The sequence below is a fragment of the Fusarium coffeatum genome, assembly GCF_003316985.1.
Source record: "Fusarium coffeatum strain FIESC_28 chromosome Unknown BRIP53273_contig_56, whole genome shotgun sequence".
NCBI classification, from domain to species: domain Eukaryota; kingdom Fungi; phylum Ascomycota; class Sordariomycetes; order Hypocreales; family Nectriaceae; genus Fusarium; species Fusarium coffeatum.
In genome coordinates, this window is record NW_022157853.1 from 25946 (window position 1) to 51310 (window position 25365).

The window sequence follows — 25365 nt, forward strand, 5'->3', positions numbered from 1 at the left end:
GCGACGCAGTGGCGATCAATATTCAGCTACACCATCAAGCCAGATGTGCTGATGTTTGGAATCGCCGTTGAGTCGCTTAGAGGACGAGACCCTTGGTCTGCTTAAGCTTCTTGACGTTGATGTTTCTGAGCATGGGGACCCAGATAAAGAACAAAGAAGCAATACCAACACCGGCAGCAAGCATTCTAACTTGAGCATAGCCGTACGACTCCTGGATAGCAAGTCGAGCAGGGCTGTTGACTGGGTACGAAAGCTGGCTCACAATGTTTCCTGCGATGAGGGGGGCGTTGGCTACCTCGGACTCGGGCAGCCTCTTGATGAGTTGAGGGATGAAGGTGTTTGTCCAGATGGCACCGGAGATAGCTCCTCCAACAGCACCGCCGACACCTCCGGCGACGTATAGAGTAGCGAGCGCGGCAGCGACGTATTGATGGGCAACGGCGGCGAGGACGGCGAGCTGCATAACCAGGATGAAGACAGCACCACCAACCGAGATGAAAATCTCGCACATGATGATGTATCCGACATACTGGTTAGGGGCCCGGAAATGGATCATGAGACCGAGGGCGAAGATGTAAATGGGGACAGCGAAGTAGAAGGTCCACTTGTAGTAGCCGGTCTTGCGGATGAGGAAACCGACGATGAAAAGAAGCACGCCGGAAACAACCTGGAAAGTCGAGTTGACATATCCAGCCTCGGCAGGCTGAAGGTTGACAACGACCTGCAAGAAGGAGGTAAAGAAGTAGTTCCAGGTGTAGTAGGAGATCTGATAAGTCAGATCGATCATGCAGGCGGCGACAACGGATCGGTCGAGGAGGAAGCGGCCCTGGAGGAAAGGCACAGGGGCAAGCCAGTACTCCCAGATACCGAAGAAGACGAGAGTACAGAAGCCAACGACGACCATGGCGATGATGTAGCCGGTACTCCAACCGTTAGGGGCGTGGGCCGCAAGGTTGAAGGGAAGAAGGAAGACGACGAGACCACAACCAAAGAGCAAAACTCCAACAACTATCTTAATGTTAGTATCGGAGATATGGTAACGGGCTGCAGGAGAAAGACTTACCGTCAAACTCGTTAAAGGCCCACCAGATGCTACCGAAGAAGCCGCGGCTTCGAGTGGTCTTGGTAACTGTACCGTTCTTGAAAGCCTTGCGCAGGTTGATCTTAAGCACGAGGAACAGAGGAATAGTGACGCAGGGCAAAACGAGAGCGATCCAACCGAAACCCCATCGCCAGTTCTCGACATCAGTAACAAAGGCGGCGGCGGCCTTGGAACCAGCAAACGCGGTGATCATGTAAGGAGAGGAAGTAAAAGCGAAAGCCAAACCTCGGTTCCTCAGGTTAGATGCATCGGCAGCGAGGACACCAACGGCGTAGATCATGCCTCCGAAACCGACAGAGTAGAAGACCTGTGCGGCACAGAAAGTAGCGAGGTTTTGAGAGACGGCCATGAGAATGAGACCAAGAGTGGCAAAACCACTCATGAGGAGGAATCCTTCAGCACGGCCCCAGACGTCAAGAGCCTTAGCCATAGGAATGTAGCAAGCTGCGGTCATGGCAGATGATACGATGGGGATGGTGGTCATCAGGGAGTGAGCTTGCCACTCGCTGGTTACATAGGGGACCAGGACGAGGTAGAAAGAACTTCGGAAACCACTGATGAGGAACAGAGTCCAGATGCTATAATGAGAGTTAGTTTTGCTATTCGTGATGTCTTGTTCTGGGCGGCAAACTTACAGGCACAGAAGAGCGGCCAGAGATCCCTTACCCCAAGTGAGGGTGATGGCTTGGATCTCCTTGACACCATTTTGAACATCCTCGCTAGGAACATCAGATTCATTTCCCTTCTCATCAGGAGCATGAGCACCAGCAGTGGCCTCCTTGTCGTGGTCAGGGCCAGTCTCGGTGATGGTGTCTGGAGACTCATTGATCTCCTTCTCATGAGGAGCCAGAGTCTGGGCAACGGGAGTGTTGTCCTCTCGGGCAAGACCCTCGCGGATCTTGTTGAAGGGCGACATTGTTGTTGTTGAGCTGACACTAATAGATAGTGTAGTAATGTATAATTGAGGCTGCAACACACTCGAGACAGTGAAGTGAGGTGTCAAGAAAGGGAGTCGATAGCGGAGAGGGAGCTATAGCATTCTTTATGTAGTGCAATGTAACCCTGACAGAACAGGTGCAGACGATAAGTTTCTCAGCAAAGGATGTCACCAACTATTCGAGCTAGAACTCTCGTTTGCCATGTGTTGGTCCCGACCCGGAAGGACATATCTCTCCTCTCGGTAACCCCCTGCAAACGGTCCATTGTTTAACAGTGTACCTTGCCTCGCAACCTTGGAGTCGAACGAGAGAGGATTCGAATTCACATCAAGCCAAGGAGCTACAGAATCGATAGCCTGTGTTATTTGGAGCTGAACGGATGATTTCAGTTGGTCTTTGCCTTAACTGGACGGTCCCATACTTGGCACCAGGATCAGATTACTAGTGGCGAGTGAGTGGAGGAATAGCGAAGTAACCCGAGATCGGAAGAGAAGAAGAAAAATTTTATCTAATCTGATTGATGGATAAGATCTAACATCTAGAGCTTCATATGCCAGGGTCTTGTCTTAGACTACCAGGTATAGTAGCGCCGTGGCAGTCTTGGAAATAAGTCTATAGAATGTTTGAACCAACAGCAATGCAACATTGCACCGTAAATGGGCCCAGAAACTTCAATGCTAGACTCGAATGGACAGAGACGAAAAACTCATTGATATTTGCCTGGCATCTGATTATGGACCCTGGCAAGTCTGGTCACACTTTGGCGGCTTGGCATAGGCTTGGGATCTTCCGAGCCCACTATAACTAGCAAAGGTTGCATAGAACAGCCCTCATCCCTACCTTTAGACCAAAGATATGCTTTAATTTATGCTTCCTTTGCAGTCAAGAATCCACTGTTGACGAGGTTTATGTAGTGCATACCTCTAGCTCCCTGGTATGAGCTCACAACATGACTAGGACCCCACGGAAGTATAAACAGATTAGGCAATGTTAGTTTCGTCTGGGTTTAGCTGGACTCCTCGATGAAGCGATTAATCCCGAGTTACTTTGTTCCAGATAAGTCTCGGTCCATCGGGGTTGAATTGTTTGCCAGGAGGCTCTTGAGCCGAGCCGATAATCGAGTGATATGTCTCATTTATTTCCTATTCTGTGAAACGGAATATGCCGACTAATTCTCAGGTTATCTGGCCGTTCACCGAGATGCATGACTGATTAGAATATGCGCGATATAACCCACATGCTCCATAATCGGGAGTCCTTCTCTGCAGGCCGAGATGGATACTCGGATCCTCCACCACCTCCTACACAATATCCACCAAGTTCCAGATCATCAATAGATTGATAAGACCAAGACCAAGGCGGTTGATCCGATGTCTTTTATTAAATAACCCCATCACTTTCAGAGTTTCTCATGCACCAGAATACCGTTTATCAAAACTGTATCCAACACTAACATCTCTTATCATTTGAAATTCATGTCACAGTGAAACAGAACAAAGGGTATTTGTAGTCTTGAAACGCTCAAAGATCCGATTTAGGTGATATTTAGATGTTTTACTTTATTGTGCCCCTGCGGCCGGGACTATGCCGCGCATGCCTGTTGCAATGCCCACTCATCCCTCGTAACCTTGTATTCCACTTCACCCTCCTCAATTCCGGGAGGAGGGTTGTCGTACTTGTTGTGAAATGTTCGGACATGCTTGAGGCCAATCTTGGCCATGACGGCCCTTGATCCCTGGTTCACAGCCATGGTCTCGCCGTATACCTCCTCCACTTTGAGGTCCTCCAGACCGTGCTTCACCAGTGCTCGAGAACCCTCCTTGGCGTAACCCTGGCCCCAAAACTTGGGAAGGATTCTTAGACCGAACTCGACTCGCTTCTTGTTGACTTGGGGAGGAGTATCGTTGCTCTGGCTGGGTGCCAGCACCCACCAGCCCACAAATTCATCGCCCGCGAAGCCGGCCCAGCATCCAAGGCCAGATCCGAATGAGGCTGTCTCGAGTAGTAGTTTGTGTACGATAGTCGAATCGTCCGCGGTAAGTGGCTTTCCGTAGCCAATGTACTTCATCACTTCGGGGTCTGAGTCCAGTTGGTAGATGTAGTCTCCGTGTTCGGACCCGAGAGGCCGGAGCTCGAGACGCTCAGTGCGGAGTGTTGCTTGGCTCATGATTGGTATCTTATCGAGGCTGGTGGCGATTTAGGTGATGAAAGCTGTATATAATCGATATTGATTTAGATAGCTGCGGACGAGATCTCTTCCAAGACATTCATGTGCTTCATCGGCTCTTATATATGTAATACCAAGAGATCCAAGAGCAGGGCTCTGATCCCGTCTGTGGAACAAATCGAGTCGCATATCACAATACAACCGTAAGACGCTGCTGGTCAACGGGGATCCTGATTTGATGCAGCAAGGAGAACCAGTTGCGGGCGTGCTAAGGTGCTGCTTTCCTGAAACACAACAAGATCAGCATCTTGGCATCTTCTAACCGTCGTTGTTTCTGCCGATTGTATGGACGTGAACTGCCGTAGGCATGAAGCCTAAGCAGGGACAAAGTGTCTGTTCTCCTCTCATGCGCCAAGATTACTACTCTACCTGTAGCTTTGGAAAGCAGTGAACCCGATAAGTGGATGGAGAAATAAGCATGACATTAACCTTTTCCACTTTAATTGTGCTAAATTATGACTTTAATTCTGCCATCCTAGACTGGTTGTTGCAACCGCTGATCGATCTATTAAGGGAGGGTTTATCATTCTTGGGGGCTTTTGGGTGGTATGGATCTTGTCCTACAATTCCACAGATCGACCAAGGGGGAAGGAGCGTTTTGGCCGACACCTTGCGCATATGCATGTATCCGGCGTGAATACCAATATCTATGCATATATCCACTCTCGCCCCCCGACAATGTACTCATCTGATTGACTTGCCTCACCTAAAGAAATGGGTTAACACATCATCAAAATTAACTTGACCAACTCAAAAAACCTTGATTATCTTTACCCGCTGTATTGACGACAGAATAAGCATAAAAACGCCTCTCGGGACATTGGCCATCGACTAAGCACATCTAGCGTTTGGACAAAGCGGTTTCTTTGCTCCGATAGGATGAAGTAGACTCTATGAGGGCATTCATCCCGACGCATCTCCACCAAGTCTCCGTCCTGCGGCTTTTATCAGGGATTATCTGCACTAAAGAAACCCCCTGTCTTGACGACTGACCTAGGAATGGAATTCCACCCATATTCGTAGTTGGCCAAAGGATTCAAGTCGAACGACTTCAAAATATTCGACTTGCCTGAAGCAAAGAAGCTGCTCGGAGCTCCCTGGTCGCCAAGACGATGCATTGACTCTCGAATATGGTTAACCAACTGACGATCACGCCCGATGCTCGGCGGTTTCTTCACGTTCCCTGCTTGCTTAGGAGCTTGGCGCCACATCACGTCGCATTCATCTTATCATATCAATCACCTCATCTTATCTGATCCTAATTCTCCATCCGTTTGCCCCGGCTTTTTCTTGGTTCCCGATCCCTGTACACGCCGGCTCACCAGATCCTCTCTCAATTTTGAGTTTGTCAGGCAAGCCGTCTTAATCCGCTTTATCCACCGGTTTGCTTGGCTAACAATATGAGCCTTGTTCCTTTGAGATGTATTGTACTGGTGTGGCCAGCCCAGATGCAGGTTTACAGGGAGCAGTTCCGTGTAGAGGATAAAGACTCTTCCAGTTTACGAAACAAAAATCGCCTCCACTCCACCGGTGAAGCAAGTGATTCAAGGGTTCTTCCGTTCAAACATGGACGTGGCCCTTCCGGTGGGCTGCCTGCGGCAACTCGACCTCCTGGTCTTGGTGGGCCGTTGTCCACCTCTCCCGATTGACTCAAAGACATCATTCAGGCACCTCAAAGACCCATAGAGACCATGCGATGGTACCTTGAACTGCACGGGCGTGGACTGCAAATCTGCTGTGCCAGTCGAGCATGTGCACGCATGTATAGATGAGCCTCCCTGATCGACAAATTAGTACTTGCATAACATGGCCGCCTTGGCTCAGGGTGCTCCTACATCGGCCTTTCAAGTGAAATTTTGTGTATGACGCTGGCCGACGAGATTGCACCTCATGCCCTTGCTACATAGTCTACCGCTGCAATCTCTTTTCCGTAGCTGGGGAGCTTCTCATGGAACATACCGAGTAGCAGTTGGTCTTCCCCAGACACTGTCAGTCTCATTCACTTCTTGTCTTGTGATACAAGCAACCAGACATCGAGTGCATTGGAAGAATCCCCTGGCCCAGTACTCAAACAATAGTTGAAGTCATGGCTGTTGAGCCTGAAAAGGCGGCCTCTGATGAGTCGAAGAAGAGTATCTTCTCTGTAAGTCAAACGGGAAACCCAAATCTTTGACACAATCACTGATAACACTAGCGGCTGAGTCAATTCCTCAAGTCCTTCAAGACATTTTTCGCCTATCTCGAACTCCTCTTCGCCGCTGGCCCAACATGGGTCGACTACTGCCTCATCGCATTGGGTACCCTCTGCGCAGTTGGAGCTGGTGTCCCGTTTCCACTCATGGGCGTTCTATTCGGCCAGCTCATCGATAACTTCAACGGCGCTACATGCGCAGCGGACGGCAGCAACTCAGGTTCTAGCGAAGCAGCCTCGGATCCTCTCGACTATGAGAACGCCATCAATGACAAAGTTATAAAGACAGCTTGGATTGGCGCAATTGCTCTTGTTCTCATCTACGGCCACCTTACCTGCTGGAACATTATCAGCCAGCGTCTAGCCCAGCGCCTACGAACCCGGTACGTCTCGGCTCTCTTGCGTCAGCCACCAGAGTTCTTCGATACTCGTGGTGCCTCTGGCCAAGTCTCGAGTCGACTTCAAGGTGATATCACAGCTGTGCAGGCTGGTACATCTGAGAAGGTTGGCAACATCATCACGACCCTAAGTTTCTTCGTTACAGTCTTCATCATTGCATTCACGAAACAACCCAGACTTGCCGGAATCCTGATATGCATGCTTCCAGCATTCCTCCTTTCTGGAATCTTGGGAGGCAGGTACCTGGGGAAGTTTGTGGTCAAACAGCTAGAAGCATCTACAGCAGCTTCTTCTATTGCTTCAGAAGCGTTATCGCATGTCAATGTAGTTCAAGCTTTTGGCGCTGCACCTCGTCTCGAAGAGAAGTTTGCGGAACACATGGCCCGCTCTCGCAAGTACGCGATACTGAAATCTTCGGTCGCTGCCGTTCAAACGGGTATTCTCTATTTTATCGCCTATTCAGGTAATGCTTTGGCCTTCTGGCAAGGAAGCAAGAAGATTGTAGAGTCCGTGACGAACAATGATGGAAACACCACTGTTGGTGAGATCTACGCAATTGTCTACCTTCTTGTAGACGCATGTGTTATGCTTGGTGGAATGGCGCCTACTCTGCCTTTCCTAGGAGCAGCTGTGGGCGCATTCCAACGACTCAAAGAAGATATCGATGCTCCGTCAAACATCGACGGCACCTCCGATGAGGGCACCGTTCTTCCTCCCACCGGGGCCAAGTCACTTGCTCTCCGTAATGTCTCGTTCGAGTATGCCTCTCGCCCTGGACAACCTGTTCTCCAAAATGTGGACCTCGAGTTTCCTGCTGGAACTTACACAGCTATCGTTGGACTTTCTGGCAGTGGAAAGTCCACTATAGCAGCACTGGTCGCGCGTCTACATGATCCCATCGCGGGCAAGGTTGAGCTCGAAGGCCATGACTTGCGAGATCTCAATGTTAAATCTCTCCGAAGTTTCATTAGTTTTGTCCAGCAGGAACCGTCGCTTCTTGACCGGTCCGTTCTCGAGAACATCGCACTTGGTCTGATCAATTCGCCGAAAGAGTCGCATCAACATTTGAAACCTCTTCTCAAAGGTCCCGAGCTTGCTAAGATGGCTGCGCAGGGTAAGGAGGCGCTCACTTCGTCCGCATCTCTGGGACCCGAGTTTGCTGAAATCGCCGAATTGATCAAGCGTGCTACCGAACAGGCTGATGCGGCCACTTTCATTGAACGCCTTGAACTTGGCTACGGTACATCCGCTGGGCCCAAGGGATCACTCGTCAGCGGAGGACAGCGACAAAGGATCGCCCTTGCACGAGCGTTGATTCGTGACCCTGAAATTCTTGTTCTTGATGAAGCAACTGCGGCCCTCGATTCTGCTAGTGAGAAGAGAATCCAGCTCGCCGTTGAACGAGCCGCCGCTGAAAAGCGAACCATCATATCGATTGCGCATCGTCTGTCGACAATCCGAAACGCCGACAATATCGTTGTTATGCAAGCGGGACGAGTAGTTGAGCAGGGAACTTATGACGAGCTCATGGCCAAGGAAGATGGCGAATTTGCACACATGGCCAAGCTCCAAACTGTTAGAAACAAGAGTTGCTCAGCATCTGTTGATGGTGATTCGATTGGCGCTTCCACTCTTCGAGCGGACACCCAACTAAACGAGAAGGCCGAATTCTCCGAGACCAAGCAATCATTGGATGCTCAGTCGTCCAAAAAGGATGGAGAAGAAGAGCACAAGAAGGACGAAGAAGCGAAGGATCACGAACTAGACGAAGTGAAACCTTTCAGCTCTGTCATGAAGGGCCTCGCCTGGTTAATTCGACCATCTCTAGGCTGGTTCACTCTTGCAATGATCGCTGCGGTCTTTGTTGGTGCCACTTTCTCTGGTTCCGGTATTATCTTTGGTTTCACTGTTGGAGCACTCAACCCGTGTGCCAATACCCTGGACCACATTCGATCCATGGGCAACATGTTTGCTGGTCTGTTCTTCATGCTTGCCGCTGTGGAGCTGATTGCCAACTTCTTCGCCTGGCTGGGCTTTGGTATTGTCGCGGAGAGACTTCTTTATAACCTGCGCGTGTTGTCTTTCCGATCTTTGTTAGAGCAAAACATCCACTGGCATCAATCCGAGGGTCGAACTCCCACCAGTCTACTTGGTATCATCACCAAGGATAGCATGTCTGTGGGTGCATTCAGTGGATCGACATTTGGTACTGTGTTTGCTATTCTGATAAACGTCCTCATTGCGATCATCATCTCCCACATCTTTGCGTGGAAGATCGCCTTGGTGTGTCTGGTCACACTTCCTATTCTGCTTGGTTCTGGCTTCATGCAATTGCGAATGCTGGCTCGTTATGAAGAGCGTCATCAAGCCGCCTTCTCAACTGCTACTTCACTCGCAACAGAGGCTATTCAGTCCATTCGCACCGTTGCCGTCTTATCCCTCGAAAACGAGTACATGGAAAGTTTCTCTCGTCTACTCAAGCCTCCAAGGAAGGAGGTTGTGCGCGCCTCAGTCACGACCAATATCTGGCTAGCCATCTCGTATACGACTGGCACCTTCATCAACGCTCTCGCATATTGGTGGGGTTCGCAACTCATCATGAAGGGAGAGTATACTCAAAAAGACTTTCTTATCATATTGGTGGCTATGTTGACAAGCGCCCAACTTTGGAGTGGCATGTTCTCTCTTGCTCCAGAGTTCTCGCGCGCTCGGCTTGCCCTGTCCCGTGTCATGACGGTAGTCAACATGGGAAGTAGCACTCATACAGGAAAGCCTGGACAAGACCCGTCCAAGGCGGGAGACGACCCCGAAGCTGTAGGAGGAGAAAAGTCGCTCAGTCCAGCGGAGAACCATGGCCGCGGCGGCGCGAGGGTAACTTTCAAGAATGTCTCCTTTGCCTACCCAAGCCGACCCGACGCCACTGTCCTCGACAATGTCTCTTTCACACTCCCACCCAACCAATTCTGTGGTCTTGTTGGTCCTTCGGGTGCTGGCAAATCTACCATCATGAACATTGTGCAACGCTTGTACGAACCCACGGCCGGAACAGTCCTCATCGACGACCAAGATACCACCAAGCTCTCTACGTCATTCCGTGGCACGATTGCTCTGGTTCCTCAAGAGCCTGCCCTTTTCGACGGCAGTGTGCGCTTTAATGTTGGTCTTGGAGCACCTCCTGGTCACGAGGCTACAGATGCCGAGATTGAGGAGGCTTGTCGTTTAGCAAACATTCATGATGTTATCGCGGCCCTTCCGGATGGTTACGATACCGAGTGCGGCCCATCTGCTTCTCGCCTATCGGGTGGTCAAAGACAACGTCTCGCGATCGCCCGCGCTCTTGTCCGTCGTCCACGCCTGTTACTTCTTGATGAGAGTACCAGCGCTCTCGATGCTGCTAGCGAAGCGGCTCTTCAAGAAGGTCTTGAGAGGGCGTCGAGAGGCACGACTGTGTTGGCCATCACTCACCGACTGCATACTGTTCAAAAGGCAGATGTCATCTTCATTGTAGAAGGAGGCCAGATCGTTGACAGCGGGCGACATGCTCAGTTGATGGAGCGAAGAGAGAGTTACAGGGTGAATGCGATGCAGCAAATGTTGCAATGAAGCACAGTGAAAGGTGCTCAGTACAGAAGAAAATAGACGGCGTGCGTGTCTTGCATAAATCAAATGATCCTCTAAGGATTAGACCACCAAAATAAAGTATCATAATTGCTAGTCTAAAATATCATAAAGTTTAGGTTCTCTGTCTCTTTCGTGGTGATTGTTCACTAGCCTCTCCATCGCTATGACTATCCTCGTTTGTCTCCTGAACAATAGTCCATCCCGCCTCAATTAGAGGATCAAATGAATCAGCATACATGATGAAGTTCTCAATCTTATCGCTTCTATTCGACTGGATATCAACCCAGTGTAGCATGCCGCCGATTTCACCGTCCTCTATCGTCATCTTTTGAGTGCGGTGGTGTTTGTTTCCAAGAGACTGATTGAGACATCGTAGAAGCACGGAACCGCAAACACTATCGCGGATCTGGGGCTCCGTAGTAATTTCAGGCGAGTCAGAAACAAACGCGCCTTGGTCGAGGGCAATGTACTTTACGTCAGGGTGTGTAGTCTCTTGTTTCCATCCCAGAGTAAATCTCCGTCCAAGACATGACACAGTCTGCTTGCCAACGGCAAAAGAATCAAAGATGAAACGATCCCCAAAATTGTGATCTGCCGACGCGAGGAACTTTTTAGGCGCTGCCTCAATTTCCATGAACTTGTTCTCAAATACCACACCATCATCATGTAGCTTGGCCAACGCGATATCGGTTTGGCCCATTCGTTCTTTGACATATCCAACCGTAGAGCCTGGGTTATTACCTTGCAAGACTTTGAAAGTCTCCATGGCTGTGTCATCAGAATTGCCAAACTGGTTGGGATGCTTCTTATGTTGGTCTTCCCAACAATGAAAAGAACAAGTGAGACGCTGTTCGTCACCCTTCTCGATTAGGATGCCGGCTGTGACTACCGAGCAAAGCTCGCCTTCCTCGTCGACTGAACCGATCATAGTTCCTGGGTAAAATTTCCCATCCATCGCGACGTAATCTGTCTCATCGCAAATCTCTTGACCGTACGTGGTGGGGTCTGGTTTGATTTCTCGGGTTCTGTTTCGCTCTGAATTCGGTAATGGACCATTGTTAAATGTGAGGTTGAGAAAACAACACTCGATGCCCGAAGGAAGATTGCGGAGTCGATCTCGATGTGCCTTCTGATTGACGAGGGGAAGCTCCACGACCAGCGTAGTCCATAACATAGAGATAGCTTGAGACTCAGGCCAATGGTTGGCAAGATGTAGTATGACTTCGTTGGAGGGAACTTCAAGCGGTTTTATTTGGTCAAGAATACTGTTGTCGACTTCGATGGGATCGCCTTGGCCGAGATCTCCAACAATAGGTCTGAAGTCGAAATGCTCGGCGTCTCTCCAAATAGCAATAGCTCCAGCTACTGAGAAAGGTCGCTTCTTCTTGTCTGGGGGTCCGCCTGAGCATCCAATGATCAAGAAAGGAAATGATTCTAGAACGTCGGTTGCTCCATAATCTTTGTTGAGCAAGTTGTAAAGAGTATTGCGTTGTTCATCACTGACATCTTTGCCCGTTAGATAGCCATCGCTATCCCAGAAATCGAAGTCTTCCAACTCCATTGTATCAGGGCAGCCTTAGGGTGTTAGAAGAATCGGTCTCTAGAAGCACAAGAGACGAAATAATTTGATCACTTTATTATAGTATCCTAAGCCTTAGAGGATAATTCTTCTGTCACTCACCTACCTAGGCAGGTATATGGATGCAGACCGGCGTCGATGTAGGAAGGAAGGACGAGTGAATGAAAAGAAGGAAGGGAAGGCTACTGTGCAGCCTTTTATATGAGTGACTGTGTTGGCGATAGTTAAAGTTCAGTTACTGCAGGCGACTTCTACAACGATGAGTCCAATGAACTTTGACCTGCTTGGAGAGGTCAACCTTGGTGTTTAAACCACCGAGATGCTAGAAAATACACATATTAGGACAGGAAAACAAGAGATTCTGTGTACCTCTAAGCATTGGAGTCATAACGCTTCAAAGAGAAAATAAATTCGTTGAGAAAAGCTTACCTTGAGTGCGACTGTCAAGGCAAGAAAAGAAAGACACATGAGAAGTAAACATAGATTCTGTCTGATATATTCCCCCCCAAAATTTTGAATCACTGATCGAATGCACGCGACTCTAACTCTTACCAGTCTGTAAAGACTTCTTAAAACGTTTCAGCCCTTGCCGATGCCTAAGACCTGTTAAAACAAGCTTCATTGTTCAGACTGGCACAAGGATTAGGACATCAAAATAAAGTATCATAATTGCTAGTCTAACGTATAATAAAGCAATTGAATTATCCATCTCCTATGTTCTGAAGGGCTCATGCGCGATGATGATCCTCTTTAAGCCTTCCTTTCTGACCTTATTAAGCATCGGCCCAGAATCTATCTAGTCCTGCAGCTTGCATATGGCATTGTTACCTATGAAATAATCAATCAAGTCTTGACAATAATTTCATGTTGAATACAATTGCCCTCACCTCTTACAGGCTTCATCTGTCCATCTCCACCTTCAACCCCTCACTGACACTCACACTCGCACAATGGCTGCCGAGACTGTAGGAACTGCCCTCGCAGTAGCAGGAGTCCTCGGCCAGCTCTTTGACGGCTGCGTTAAAGCGTACAATCTCTTCACAACCGCCGCAAACATTGACACGGACAGCCAAAGACTTCTCTGTAAAGTGCGTATAGAAGAGATGCGGCTTGTCGTCTGGGGTCGGGACTGGGGTGTTGCAGAGGGGAGACTCGAGGCTCATCTTGAGAGTACAAGGAATCCTCAATAGAGATGTCTGGCCTTTCAGATTCTTGAGGAGTTGTGTAGTGCTGTCACGAATTTTAAGAAGCTTAAGGATAGGTATGGTTTGGTTGATGAGCATGCTAGTGAGAACGGGAGAGCTACTTTGGATGTTGAGAAGACAAAGGTTAGGAGGTCTCCTTCGCCTTCGAGAAAAAGCTCCAGAGATGGGGAAATTGAAAAATTGAATGGAGTCTCTAAGGCGATGAGTGAGATGAGTTGGGGGAAGGGTATGGGCTTGAGAGCCAGATGGGTTATAGCAGGTGAGTTCTCACTATGCTTGCTATTTCAAAGTACCACGACTAACTTATATAGATAAAGATAAGTTTACAAATCTACTCAAAGACCTACGAGGTACATCACACTCTTGAGTCATTATAATATCGACTAATCCCTGTACTCAAGACTTTAATGATGGCTTCGAGTGTCTCTTCCCATCATCTCACCTCACATCCTTCCAACGTGCCTGGACTCACCAACTCCTTGAGTCCGCCCAGCGCGGCATAGCTCAGCTCTCCCTACTGGAAAAAGCGTCAACGGGTGTCTACCCCAAGCTCACCACCTCAGCCAAACTCAAGAAACTCCGGATAAATCTTGACGCTAAACCTCAAGCCTCATTCAAGCCAACCTTCGCCCTCAAAGTCCCCCGTACTGCACTTGAGCTGAGTGACGATGACGGCAATGGCGGGCGCAGCAAAGGAAGGCATGAAAGAGCAGGCGATGTCGTTATTGAGTGGGTGGACTATGATCGTGATGATGTGGACGAGCGCGTAGCTCATGTTCGTCGTCTGGATGATCTCGCTCGGATGATGCATTCAGCTTCCGAGTGTCATCCTGATCTTCACAGCATCGACTGCGTAGGCTATGTCGATGACCATGCGCGCAGCAGATATGGCCTTGTATACAAAGCGCCCTCGTCAACCTTTTCGACACTCCACGAGCTCATCGCCAGTGCAGATCTCAAGACTCCTGACCTTGACGATCGAGTTCGCCTGGCGCATACGCTCGCGGTTGCTCTGTGGTCCCTGCGTTCAGTAAGTTGTGTAAAGAAGGCTTGATTGATGTAAGTCTAATCTAGCTAGAAGAAAGAGGACTATTTGTAATAGTCCAGACATGATGCCTCTGAAGGCATCAGCAGTTTGCCCTTGGTAACTTATACAGCTGTGTGACTGTAAGTCAGTAAGGCAAACACAAACACAAACATAGGTATAGGCAAGCCTAACCAACACATTCTCTTGATTGGCTTCACAAGAGTCTCTGCAGTTCGAATATCCTCTTCTTCCCTTCTGCCATCTCTACATCAGCACACTCCTCAACCGCTGCATCTGCCCTGGTGCCCGATATAAAGCGTCCTTACCTTACTGGCTTCGGTACCTCACGACCTGATCTCGACACCGCACTTTCTGTTGTCCCGCGTGATCCATCTATCATGACACTCCATCGCCATCCAGCATCGCTGCGTGGCTATTCACACTGCAAACCCATGGACATTTATAGTCTAGGGCTGGTACTCTTTGAGATTGGACTGTGGAAAATTCTGCAAACTTATCATAAGCCGCACTACTCGGCTGATCGATGGCGCGACAAGGTAATGCGCACTGCCCTCGTTCCTGGTTTGGGTAGTAAAGTCAGTCGGTCGTCGATATCGTGATGTTGTGGACAAATGTCTGGCTGTGAGTGAAGATATGACGAGTGCAGAGGCTGCAAAAGTGATAGCAGACGTTGTGACGGCTCTCGAAGGTATTCGAGTATGATGATGCTGAATGATATCAAGGTCATGAGAAACATGAACAGCACGAGTTGACAAAGAAGTTGTTTGAACGATATAAGCAGTTTATTTCGGATGCACATATATAAATAGTCGTTAAAGCCCGCTGCCCTTTCATCTCCAGTGCTCCTCATGGATTGTAATCAAGAAGAGTCGATCAATGCAATGCCAAACCAAATCAATACAGAATAGCAAAATTCCAATCAGTCCCTTTCCTGTACGCCGTCGCAAATTAAACTCCATTATGCCTTCACTCCTCCTCTCCGAGACAATATTGTTTTTGTTCGCGTCTCTCTGAATGCCCTCTTCCTTGATCATTACAAACTCCATTCAAACTATGCCACAGCGATGCTTGAATGCCGCAGAAACTGAAATATCTTGCAAGTTCGAAATGGCAAATAACAGAAAGCCAAACACGCCACGAAGAGTGATCGCGGGAGAAGAATCGGTTCAACATTCAAACACAAACGCCCATCATCCCCTTTCGAGCCCGAAACGCCAATGCATGCCAGACGTTGAGATCTCGTGACATACGTGAGTCATGATCATGATTTAGAGTCGTACAGTTGCCTGTTGCGCTTCGCGTTAGAACGCTGAAGCGGTTGGACTCGCGTAGTTGGTGCCTTCTAAGCTCCTGAGACCTTGCGAGCTGTTGTGGCTGCTGTCACCGAAGTGCCATGGTTGGCGCTGCCTACTCTGCCGCTGGTCTTGCGAACACCGGATTCCTTTGCGCGGAGAGGAGACTCGCCCTGGCGCTTGCTGCCGCGAACCTTGGTAAGAACACCAGGGGTGCTGGGAACCCGGTCAACGTGCTTAGATGATCGCACAGACCCAATGTTTTCAGCATCATGTGACGCATCGTTATCTATCGTGTAGATAGATGTGGTCTGACTCACAGATCGCACCTTCTCACTGCGTGCTGGTGATTGTGAAGTTGCCTTGCGGCGGCGCATGCGAAGGTGCAGCTCTTCGTCGGATTCACCACCAACCTGACTATACTTAGCAATGAGCTCAGCTTCTTGCTCGACTGAGTATTGAACCTCAGCGGGGGCTCCTCCAGAGATAGAACGTTGATAAGGATGGTGACGGTCTCGAACGCCCTTTCGTGGTTGTCCTGGCGTAGGAGCTGGCAGATAGTCTTCTTGAACCCCAATGTTATTGCGGTCATGGTCAACTTCGCTCAGCGGTGTGCGATTTGAAGGGCTTCGGTTGGGCGGTGTTGAGGTCTGGCCGTTTCGTAGTGTTGTCTTTTGCATGGCACGGATGGGTGTGCTAGGGATGGGGTTGGCAGCAGCCATCTCTCTTCTTAGACGGCGCTCGATTCGCTCCTCAACCCACCACTCACGGAAAGTGCCCTGGTTGAGATGAAGCCAGTGCTGTTGGGGACCGACAACCATACCAGGTCGCATGAATCGCATGAAAGAGATGACCTCGTTCGCTGTGAAACCATGGCGGTAGATGAGATAGGCGCCAATCAAGCAACCAGTTCGGCCCAGACCAGCCTTGCAGTGGACAGCGATTCCCTTCTTGCGCACAGTGATGGTCTCGTGAGCAAGTCGAATAAACTTGCGGACAGTTGTGAGCGAGGGACATGTGCCGTCGTCAAAAATCATGTCCAGATGTTGAATACCCAGAGCCTCAAAGTATGAGGGTGAGTAGAGTTGTGAGTTGAGACGGACCACTAGACCAATGTTCTTCTCTGAAAAGTGCTTCAAGACGTTCTTGAAAGGCTTGGGCAGCTTGGGGTGAGCATCCACAGCGGATATCGTTCGTGGGAGCAGTGGAAACAGCTCAGAGCCTTCTGTGATCTTTTGGACGGGGGCATGCTGGGGAGAAGCAAACGCCAGGAAATGGGGGGTGATCCAGTTGAAATCACCATGCTCGACTCGTTCGAATCGCTCGTACTCGTCCAGGTCGAAGTTGTCCAAGTCGCAGCACTTCTCCTCCTTAGCCTTCCACACACCGTAAACAACATCCTGAACACTGATGCCGTAATCGGCCTGGCTGTAACCGGCATCTCGGAAGGGCATCAGAGGAGGATCGACTTGCGCAATCGGGGCGAGGGCCAGATGGGGAGGCCAGTTCTGAATAAGGACCATGTAGCACGCGAGCATGCATGCGGCATTGGCGCGACCTTGAATCTCTGTTAGTATCAATGAATTTCGCGATTGTTAATGAATGAGCTCACTCTTGGGATCAGCAGCGCTCCAGAAGACAATTGGTCGCTCCTTGTTCTGCTTGGCGCCCAGTATGTCATGGAACTGGATAGCAAAGCGGTACAGGTGACCGATGTGAAGAGGACCAAAGTCATGGTGGAAAGCGTTGTAAAGGAGCGTATCGTCGACAGTAAAGTAGCAGGGCTGAGGTCGAGATGGTTTGGCGAGCGGGGTAGCGCCGGCAGCGAGTCTTGTCGTTCTCTTCCTAGGAGAGACAGGCGCAGGCTCCTCAGGGTAGGGAAATGGCGTATCGGCAGTGGGAGCGACGTTGTAGGCAGCGAGGTACAAGCGATCTGGAATATAGTTTAGCGCCGACGTTGGAAGAGGCATGTTGTTGGCATGGAAATTGACGTCGGTAAAGTAAGGTAGAGTTTCGAACCACGGTGAGAAGTACAAGGGATAACAATGCGCCATAACACTGGAAAGCCAGATGGCCATGGTACATATGTATTGAATGCTTTGAAATGGTGCAGAATTGATAACCTACCTGGAATGTACTCGACAATTTGCGCCATGCTCTGAGGTTGCGGCTGCGGTTGCAGTTGTGGGTGTCTGCTGGAAGGCGCCATGTTGTTATTGTTGACTTGGGTTGCGCTTCAGGGAGTCTGAGCGGTGGAACCGGCCTGTGAATGAGAGAAATACGAGGCAAGAGCTTTCGAATGCAATCGGAATATGATAAAAGTATAAACAAATATACAATCAAGATATTGAAGCAGCGATGATGTCTTGAATCTCAATCAATCGATTCTCAATTTCTCAGGCGACCAGATGCAGGCGGTGACGACAGGAGGGATCAATTGCGTTCGGGCAGTTCAACGGGAAGCTGCAGCAGAGGCGTTTGATGGCTAAACTGGGTGCGTCGGCAAGTTAGAGACACAAAGAGGAGGAAAAAGATGAACAAGGTGTTCCAAGTCCAGCTCCAGCACGGACAAGAGAATGCACCAAAGACAACTTGGGAGATGGGAAAAAAAGAATTGAAGGTCTTGGTTGACGATGTTGATGATAAGCAATGGGACCTGGGCTAGCGATTCTTTTGTATGGGCCATCTCTGGTTGTTTTCTGGCCCCTGCCCGAAACAGGTTGCTCCTTTGGTTCATTGCCATAGCAACGTAGAGCAACGCAACGCCCTGGACCACAACAGACCGCTCCAGTTACGGGTGGCAGCCCCAGCTAACAAGCGCTAATTTACAGCACGGCTCCAGTCCAGCTGTTTACCTTATGGGGCAGCACAGGGCAGTTGTCAATAGGTTTCTAGTCCATCCATGTTTATTGAATACTCAGCGCTTCGAGAGTCTCCATCGTTTCTCACGCGACAGCCTTGACTCTCCACTATTAGAAAGGTTCCGTGAAACAGCTGTCACTACATGCCTCTCTGTTGAGTCAGTTCTACTGCAGGTTCTCGTTCCCATCTCCACCATAGTCACAAACCTATTGTTTGTTAAAATACCCTATAACATGAGTCTCAACTACAATTCTACGGAAGCAGTGTAACATCAACAAGCACCCGCTATAATCAAATCTGCAAGCCTACGTTCCCATACATAAGGTAAGATTGGATACCATAGATGCATCATAAGATATCCCCGGGATAGCCTAGCTCCCGTACAACAAGACTATGACTATATTCTTCTGTTATATGCAAATTTAGATCTGTTGTTATGATGGAAACCGGCTGTGGCTTTTTTTGTGGCGGTGCCATACAACCTAATTCGAACCTGGGAAACCTCCAGGTCCAGCAATAACGTCAATCTTTACCGCCCGATCCCCCACTGCCAACCAACCAATCTTATCCCCGCGCGGATATCAGAAACCTGCCGTCATTTTTCACTCACACTCACTTTCCATCAATATTATCAGTCTCAAATCACCAAAGAAACCGCCCGGGCTGTCTATTAAACCAAAACAAAAGATAAAACCACTCAAAAGTTCGATATAACGGGTGACGTTCCTCTCCCTTCGATATTGGGCCTAGATCTGCATTCCTTGACACGGCAGAGCCAAGTTAGTTCCGTCATCGAGAGAGACTACGACCAAAAGAATAAGCAAGGAAAAAAAAGACAGCCGATTAAAGATCGATCGTATCGCATCGCATCACTCAAAGAGAGATTTAAGCGGTCGCTTCCTATAAGCAGTGACCACCTTCAACAAGACAACCATGACCGCCACTCCCGATGCCGAATTTCCCTGTTCAATGCAAGCCACCCCTCCCAGTCCCAGTCCCAGGCCCAGTCCCCTCCCTGACTATGACTATGACGCTTTACAAGGCTAAGGCTAAGCTCCAAGGCTGGCTGTTGTTTGTTGTTGTTGTCATAGCTCCCCTTGCCCTTCTTGACTTTGCCAGGTACCGTTTACTGACCCCTGACCCCCTTGTCCAGTGTCCTGAACGTCCCGTTTCCCACTGCTCGACTGGCTACAACCGCTCTCAAGGCCATTGAGGTGGACCCTGAACTCTCCCCACTCGTCAGGCGACAGCTCACCGTTGTCCCGGCGCCGACGTCCAAGTCAACCCAAGGTTCACCAACTGGTCAAGATGCAGATGCAGATGCATGGCTCCTCGAGGTTCAGTACAGAGCAACCACCAATCGAATGCTCCGTGTAGCTGTCAACGGCTTTATGGAGAGTTTGAAGCTTTCTGTGGAGGCTATGGAGCATCTAGATGCTGATGTCCTTGTCCAACAACAACAATAACACGATACCTTCAATCATCACAATAAACAATATTACGATTCCCTTCTCTTCTCTCGTCCCTTCCTTTACTCCACCCTCACCTTCACCTACCTTCACCTCGCGTCACTTGTTCGGATCTCGGATCTCGAATCTTAAATCTGCTATCTCACATCCATGTCTCACTATGCCTTGCTCGTTACGTGACGTGACTTGACTTGATTTGATTTGACTCTTGTATTCACCCCTGGTATACCAATACTCCAGATTCATATAAGACGTTAATCCATCGTTTATCGAATCATCCAATCGTGCCCCTTGTTGTCTTATATATATCAACAATACTCTACAACCAGCCAGTCTACGCCCAGAAGCGCTTGTCTAATGCTCCGCCTCATCAACCCCAGACAAAACGCCAAAACAAAACATCGCTGCCGCCGTTGAGGATATAATGCAGAGTGCCGAACCCTTCGCGAACTAGACCGATCCCATTATGCTCCGGGGTCCCCATCTGCACAGCGCTTGTGTACATTGCCCTGAACCAAACACAACTTCATGCTTTTGTTATTACTTATCTTCCGCCGACCCTTGCAATCCTTCCAACCGCTTTTTTAATTCCTCAACCTCCTTCTTCAGGTCCACATTCTCTTTCTCCAGGCTCTTCATGTGTACAATAGCGTTCTCAACGACGCTTGCCTTGCTGTTTTGCGCATTCGCTTGCTTTCCGTCCTTCTTGTCGCCTTCGTCCGTCAGGTTTGCTTTTTCGCCTCCAGGCAACAGACCGGCCATGACCTGCAACGCTGAGTTGATTCGGTTGCGGCGCCCTTGCTCTGCAATCTTGTGTGATGTTCGTTTCGATGTGAGGTTGGTCGAAAGTTCGCTTGGGTATGAAACGCCCGGCACCTTGTTACCCTCCAGTATGTTTTGGTAGTTGGATTTAGACATTAGTAGTTGAGAAGCAGCACTCTCCGCTGGTGTCATACCAGGCGTACCAGGTAGCAGAGGCTTAATGCTAGGGGATATTCTCGGCAATAGGGCAGGCGAGACCTGAACAGAACTCACAGACCTCTTCCGACTTGACCGAGGTGCGAGCTGAGGAGTTTTTCGTGCGGATGGCCCTGTTGATCCGGGTGCCAACTGAGGGCTTGCGCTTGCAGAAGCGTGGCGGAGGAATATAGGAGATGGCAAAGGCTGGAAAGCAGACGCCTTTCCAGCACCAGCTTCCACAATGGGCGACTGAACCGTAGAGCGTGAGATGACGGGTGTCATAGTCTTGCTGGATACCGATTCGGGCAACTCGAGTGACTCGATGTGATCAGAAACAACCGGTTCTTGATGTCCTGCAGCCTGCTTGTTGGCCCTGGATGCCGGCAGTTTCATTAGCGAAGCTGGTGTAGCTGGAGCGAGATTTAAGTCCACAGGACCCGGAACGGGTGTTTGCTGACTGCTCGACTGTGCTTGAATGTATGGCGATTTGCTTGTTGACCTCCTGTTGGGGATGGGAGGTGGGGGCATTTCTGAGAGTGCCTCTGGAGACACCGAAGAATTCTCCTCTGCGGAGGTCTCAGTAGAGGTTGCAGACATGGGAAGAAAAGAGCTGTTGTTCTCCTCGACCTCACTGAGCACCTGTGAGACAATCGCAGGACTAGGTCCCACTTTCCGACGTTGGGGCTTTACAATGGGAGAACTTCGAATGCCAGCCTTTGCTCTCGACTTCGTAGCGGCCTTCTTCCTCACAGGCTTCCTGGGCAGATCCAAAACTGATGTGACAGGGGCAGCGGATCTATCGTCCACGTCGATCGGCGAGTTATTCGTGTTCGTGTGGCGCGGGTCGTAAATAGTTGAAGGCTCATTCTGAGCATGAAGAGCAGGTGAAGTCAGAGGGCTGAAATAGGCGCTGGGAATGGTGTAGCCGCTATCCATGGAGAAATTGGGATCTAGAGGTGTCACTGCAGGTGAGACTAGAGGTGTGAAGGCCATCTAAGAGCCAGTCAGCATCAAAATCTTGGGCTTGCAGATTGCCATATGAGAGGCAGTAGCGCATCCTTACATCTTGCTCCTTCGTGCGCTGATGATAGCCTCTATCGTAAGCACCAGTGGTAGTGATCTGCTCTGCCTGGGAGTAGAAGTGTCCGCTGTTGGGCATCTCAAGACTTTGCGGTGTCGGAGGTACTGAGTGGTTGTGGTTGTGGAAGAAGGCAGCTTGCTGCTCCTGCAGTTGGCGCTGCTGTTGTTGAAACTTCTGCTGCTGAAGATACTGAATTTGGGCGTCAATGTTGGAGATGGGATCGCTCGCAGGTGTCATCATATGGGCTGGGATCGTTGGTTGACCAGCAGATGTCGACATTGGCATTGCGCCAGCCGTAGCCAACAAGCCTGGGTTGTCGCTGTCGGTCATTATTGTGTCGGGGACATCGCGCGATTGATTCATTAGTCCCTGCGATGAGCCATCCTGGAAAGATTGGAAATCGAAGTGCATGCCATCGCCCAGAGTTCCCATACTGCTCATGTCGAGAAACTGGTGAAAGTCTTCATCGCCGGCTGAAGCCATTGTCTGGTCTTGCCCGTTCCAGGCTGTCGAACTCATCATGGCCGAATAAACGGCGGGCGTCGAGTAAAAGTGTTTACAATTGAGTGTATCAAATAGGCGGAGAGGGGGTTGAGTAATCGGTGGGTTGCGCCGGTGAAGGCTGCGCAAGACGAAAAAAAGCCAGGTTTTCGAAGCAGCACCAAAGCGGAGAAACTGTATCCAAAAGAGAGAGAAATACAGTCAAAGCTGACAAGTATTCACGAAATGAAAACAGTCGAAGTGTGAGATCAAGATGCGCTCCAGTCGGGCACGAGAGATGCGTTACCGATAGATCGGCGGCGATACATAGACCGGAAATATCTTGGCAATAGTATCCAAGGGACGAAGCTTGTGATAGAAGATAAGGTGGAATGAGTACCGCGGATGTTTTGAACGCTGCGACGATGCAGTAGTTGGTCTAGAGCGGACAGCCGGGTGGGAGGGCCAAGGGAGAAAGCCGACAGCTGGAGCGCTTTGTGATGCAATATGGGCGCAGATTGTGATGTAGATACGAATGCAAGTAGATGCAGGAAAAGAAGCAGGAAAAGAAGCAGGAAAAGAAGCAGGAAAAAGCCGGCAGCAAAAGACACGAGCGCAAGCGCAAAAGCGGACGAGACGGGACAAAGCCGATGTCGAAGTCTTCGACCGACCGGCTCAAGTTGAGTAGGTTGGCTAAGTCGAGTCTCCAGCTCTCTAGTGAAGACTGGAGAGTCAGAAGGTGGTTGGTCGGTTCCCTATGTCAATTAGTGGCAAGCCTAACCTTAGCAGTAGCAACCCACTCTCTCACTCACTCACTGCCTCAGTCTTCGGACTCCAATCTGAGAAAGTCTGAATGTAGAGAGACTTTTGTCGCCAGAGTGGGGAGAATTGTAGGTGAGAGTGGGGGTTCTGACGCTCCTAGTGGGGAAAATTAGGCCATCGTTAGGTGTCCTGTGCCCTGTGCCCGCTGTAAACTGGAGACGGGCAACCGGCAGGCGGGGGAGGGCCTGGAGGTGAGTGAGTTAAATCTAGAGCCAAATTCTAAACCTTTTTTAGGTTTTTTATTCTGTCGGTCCATCTCGGCCAAACAACCAACCACAGAAATTCAGTCAGTGAGTTATTGTGGAACAGGGATTCGACAAGTACGAATACTTGTTGAGTGGGGTGCTGTGCTCACTCTACCATTACATTCATTATGGAGGATGGAGCAATGGAGCAATGGAGCAATGGAGCAATGGATGCAGAACATTGTCAGCTGCGAATCTGCCAATCGAACCGTGGGACTTAGAAGGACGTCGTCTTGGAAAACGGTGGGAGGTGTCATTTCACTGCAGTTCATGGCAGGGGTTTATGGCCATCGGTTCGTTTCCTCTGATGCGAAGCCTTTCACAAGCTGGTTCTTTTTACCTTGAATTTAGTGTTTATCTAGATAAACTTACTTTAGATGAGGTTGCATCACTTGTAGTCTCGTCTCATTACTACAGTAGAGAGGACCTGCTGCTCACAGAAACATTCCCGTTCATCCAGATGACCTGAACTGTTCGAATTGTGGCTGCAGGCCGCGTGGGATGTCCCTTGTCCCGAGATGAGCTTCTTCAAGTTTTCTGGTGGTGGCCTCGTACAGGCAACTGTCAGTGGTGGGCTAAAATACCCATGGATGGTCTAGCCTCGACTGGCGATTAGCCCAGAGCCTCTTCTCTTCTCTGAGACTCAGACTCAGACATAGAGATCGATAGCTCTGACTCGCCTACCAGAATTGGAATTTGCCCGTGCTGCAGGCCAGGGGGGGCATGTTCGAAGAGGCATCTCAACCCGCCGTCATTGGTGTTTCCCTGACTGTTTGAGCTCCTTGTTGGGTGACCGATGGAATCTTGGCAATTTGTTGTGAGTGGTGGTCAGATTTAAAGAGATCTACCAACCTTTAATGCTCCGGGATCAATCACAAGCAGCAACAAAGATACCACATCTGATCCGAAAGTCTTTGCTTGACTTCTTCATCCTCCTTCAACTCAAGGAGCCACTTCGGGGTGTATCCGGCTCAATAACGCAGTAGGCAGATAAATGCAGCAAGCACCTCGTCGAATTGGGTATTTGGGTGGACCTCTCCTAGTCTCCCCGGTATCCATACTACGAAATAGACAGAAGCTTGTTGAGTTTCAACTCGTCTCCGGATTGTTCCTTTCCAATCAGCCTACGTCTTCATACTGACTGGGATCACCCTTCAACCACCGGCAGTATCTTCCGTACGGAGAAATTTGCGGATAAGTTGGTCCAGAACTTTGACCAGCACAGTACCTTGCATCTCCATCTACTGCAGCCATCGTATATTGTCGTATCAAACTCATAGCTTTACAGAACTCAGTTGCTGTATTGGGTCACTCTCTCAATAGCCCTATTCAAGTTGAGCCTCCATTTCTTCTCAAAGTTTCATAGCTCGGCTAAGAAAATCACTCAAACTCAAAAACACAACCGTCGCTTGATCATCACTCACTAGCCTTACCAGACCATGTTGCCCAGAGGACCCTGAAAACGCCATTGTCCAGGGCCCACTGGGGCTAATAGCGATGGGCAACAGAGACGGTTGCCGTAAGCCGTTGGGTATCCGTCGGAGCTCATAGTTCGGAGGCACGTGGGTAGAATCGTTGGATTTCATGTGCGGATATATTCTATGCAAGGCAATAGTCCCGTGTTTATTAGTGCGGCTGCTAAGGCCATAGCTTCTGTCTGCCCGTCATAACGTCTATGGGTGGTAACTTATGAATTATCTTCCACATGCGTACTCCTATCACACGCCTTATTACTCAAAACAATCACCGAGCTGCAACCTTCAACACCTAGATATGCGGGAGCGTAGTATCAAGAAGAAAAGAACAATTCTATTCTTCTCTTCCAGAATAATTCTGCATTGCTG

General features: G+C 49.5%; 8 protein-coding genes across 8 annotated transcripts; 3 read left to right on the top strand and 5 right to left on the bottom strand.

Moving 5' to 3' along the window:
- Nucleotides 1-76: 76 nt before the first annotated feature.
- On the bottom strand, nucleotides 77-2018 carry FIESC28_02616 (uncharacterized protein; the record flags this gene model as incomplete). The annotated part of the gene is made up of 3 exons (XM_031156765.1): nucleotides 77-1008; nucleotides 1064-1680; nucleotides 1738-2018. 3 exons carry the CDS (start codon nucleotides 2016-2018, stop codon nucleotides 77-79), a joined length of 1830 nt encoding a protein of 609 aa, XP_031019157.1.
- A 1604-nt stretch (nucleotides 2019-3622) lies between these two features.
- On the bottom strand, nucleotides 3623-4207 carry FIESC28_02617 (uncharacterized protein; the record flags this gene model as incomplete). Its single annotated transcript, XM_031156766.1, has 1 exon — nucleotides 3623-4207. One exon carries the CDS (start codon nucleotides 4205-4207, stop codon nucleotides 3623-3625), a length of 585 nt encoding a protein of 194 aa, XP_031019158.1.
- A 2146-nt stretch (nucleotides 4208-6353) lies between these two features.
- FIESC28_02618 (uncharacterized protein) lies at nucleotides 6354-10460 on the top strand (the record flags this gene model as incomplete). Its single annotated transcript, XM_031156767.1, has 2 exons — nucleotides 6354-6410; nucleotides 6462-10460. 2 exons carry the CDS (start codon nucleotides 6354-6356, stop codon nucleotides 10458-10460), a joined length of 4056 nt encoding a protein of 1351 aa, XP_031019159.1.
- A 130-nt stretch (nucleotides 10461-10590) lies between these two features.
- Nucleotides 10591-12039, bottom strand: FIESC28_02619 (uncharacterized protein; the record flags this gene model as incomplete). The annotated part of the gene is made up of 1 exon (XM_031156768.1): nucleotides 10591-12039. The coding sequence occupies one exon, from the start codon at nucleotides 12037-12039 to the stop codon at nucleotides 10591-10593; it is 1449 nt and encodes a 482-aa protein (XP_031019160.1).
- A 968-nt stretch (nucleotides 12040-13007) lies between these two features.
- FIESC28_02620 (uncharacterized protein) lies at nucleotides 13008-14361 on the top strand (the record flags this gene model as incomplete). The annotated part of the gene is made up of 5 exons (XM_031156769.1): nucleotides 13008-13145; nucleotides 13266-13521; nucleotides 13574-13612; nucleotides 13664-14292; nucleotides 14341-14361. 5 exons carry the CDS (start codon nucleotides 13008-13010, stop codon nucleotides 14359-14361), a joined length of 1083 nt encoding a protein of 360 aa, XP_031019161.1.
- A 1291-nt stretch (nucleotides 14362-15652) lies between these two features.
- On the bottom strand, nucleotides 15653-17811 carry FIESC28_02621 (uncharacterized protein; the record flags this gene model as incomplete). Its single annotated transcript, XM_031156770.1, has 3 exons — nucleotides 15653-17160; nucleotides 17215-17535; nucleotides 17730-17811. The coding sequence occupies 3 exons, from the start codon at nucleotides 17809-17811 to the stop codon at nucleotides 15653-15655; spliced, it is 1911 nt and encodes a 636-aa protein (XP_031019162.1).
- Nucleotides 17812-19491: 1680 nt separating this feature from the next.
- Nucleotides 19492-19930, top strand: FIESC28_02622 (uncharacterized protein; the record flags this gene model as incomplete). The annotated part of the gene is made up of 2 exons (XM_031156771.1): nucleotides 19492-19535; nucleotides 19618-19930. 2 exons carry the CDS (start codon nucleotides 19492-19494, stop codon nucleotides 19928-19930), a joined length of 357 nt encoding a protein of 118 aa, XP_031019163.1.
- Nucleotides 19931-20473: 543 nt separating this feature from the next.
- On the bottom strand, nucleotides 20474-22493 carry FIESC28_02623 (uncharacterized protein; the record flags this gene model as incomplete). Its single annotated transcript, XM_031156772.1, has 2 exons — nucleotides 20474-21886; nucleotides 21957-22493. The coding sequence occupies 2 exons, from the start codon at nucleotides 22491-22493 to the stop codon at nucleotides 20474-20476; spliced, it is 1950 nt and encodes a 649-aa protein (XP_031019164.1).
- Nucleotides 22494-25365: the final 2872 nt, after the last annotated feature.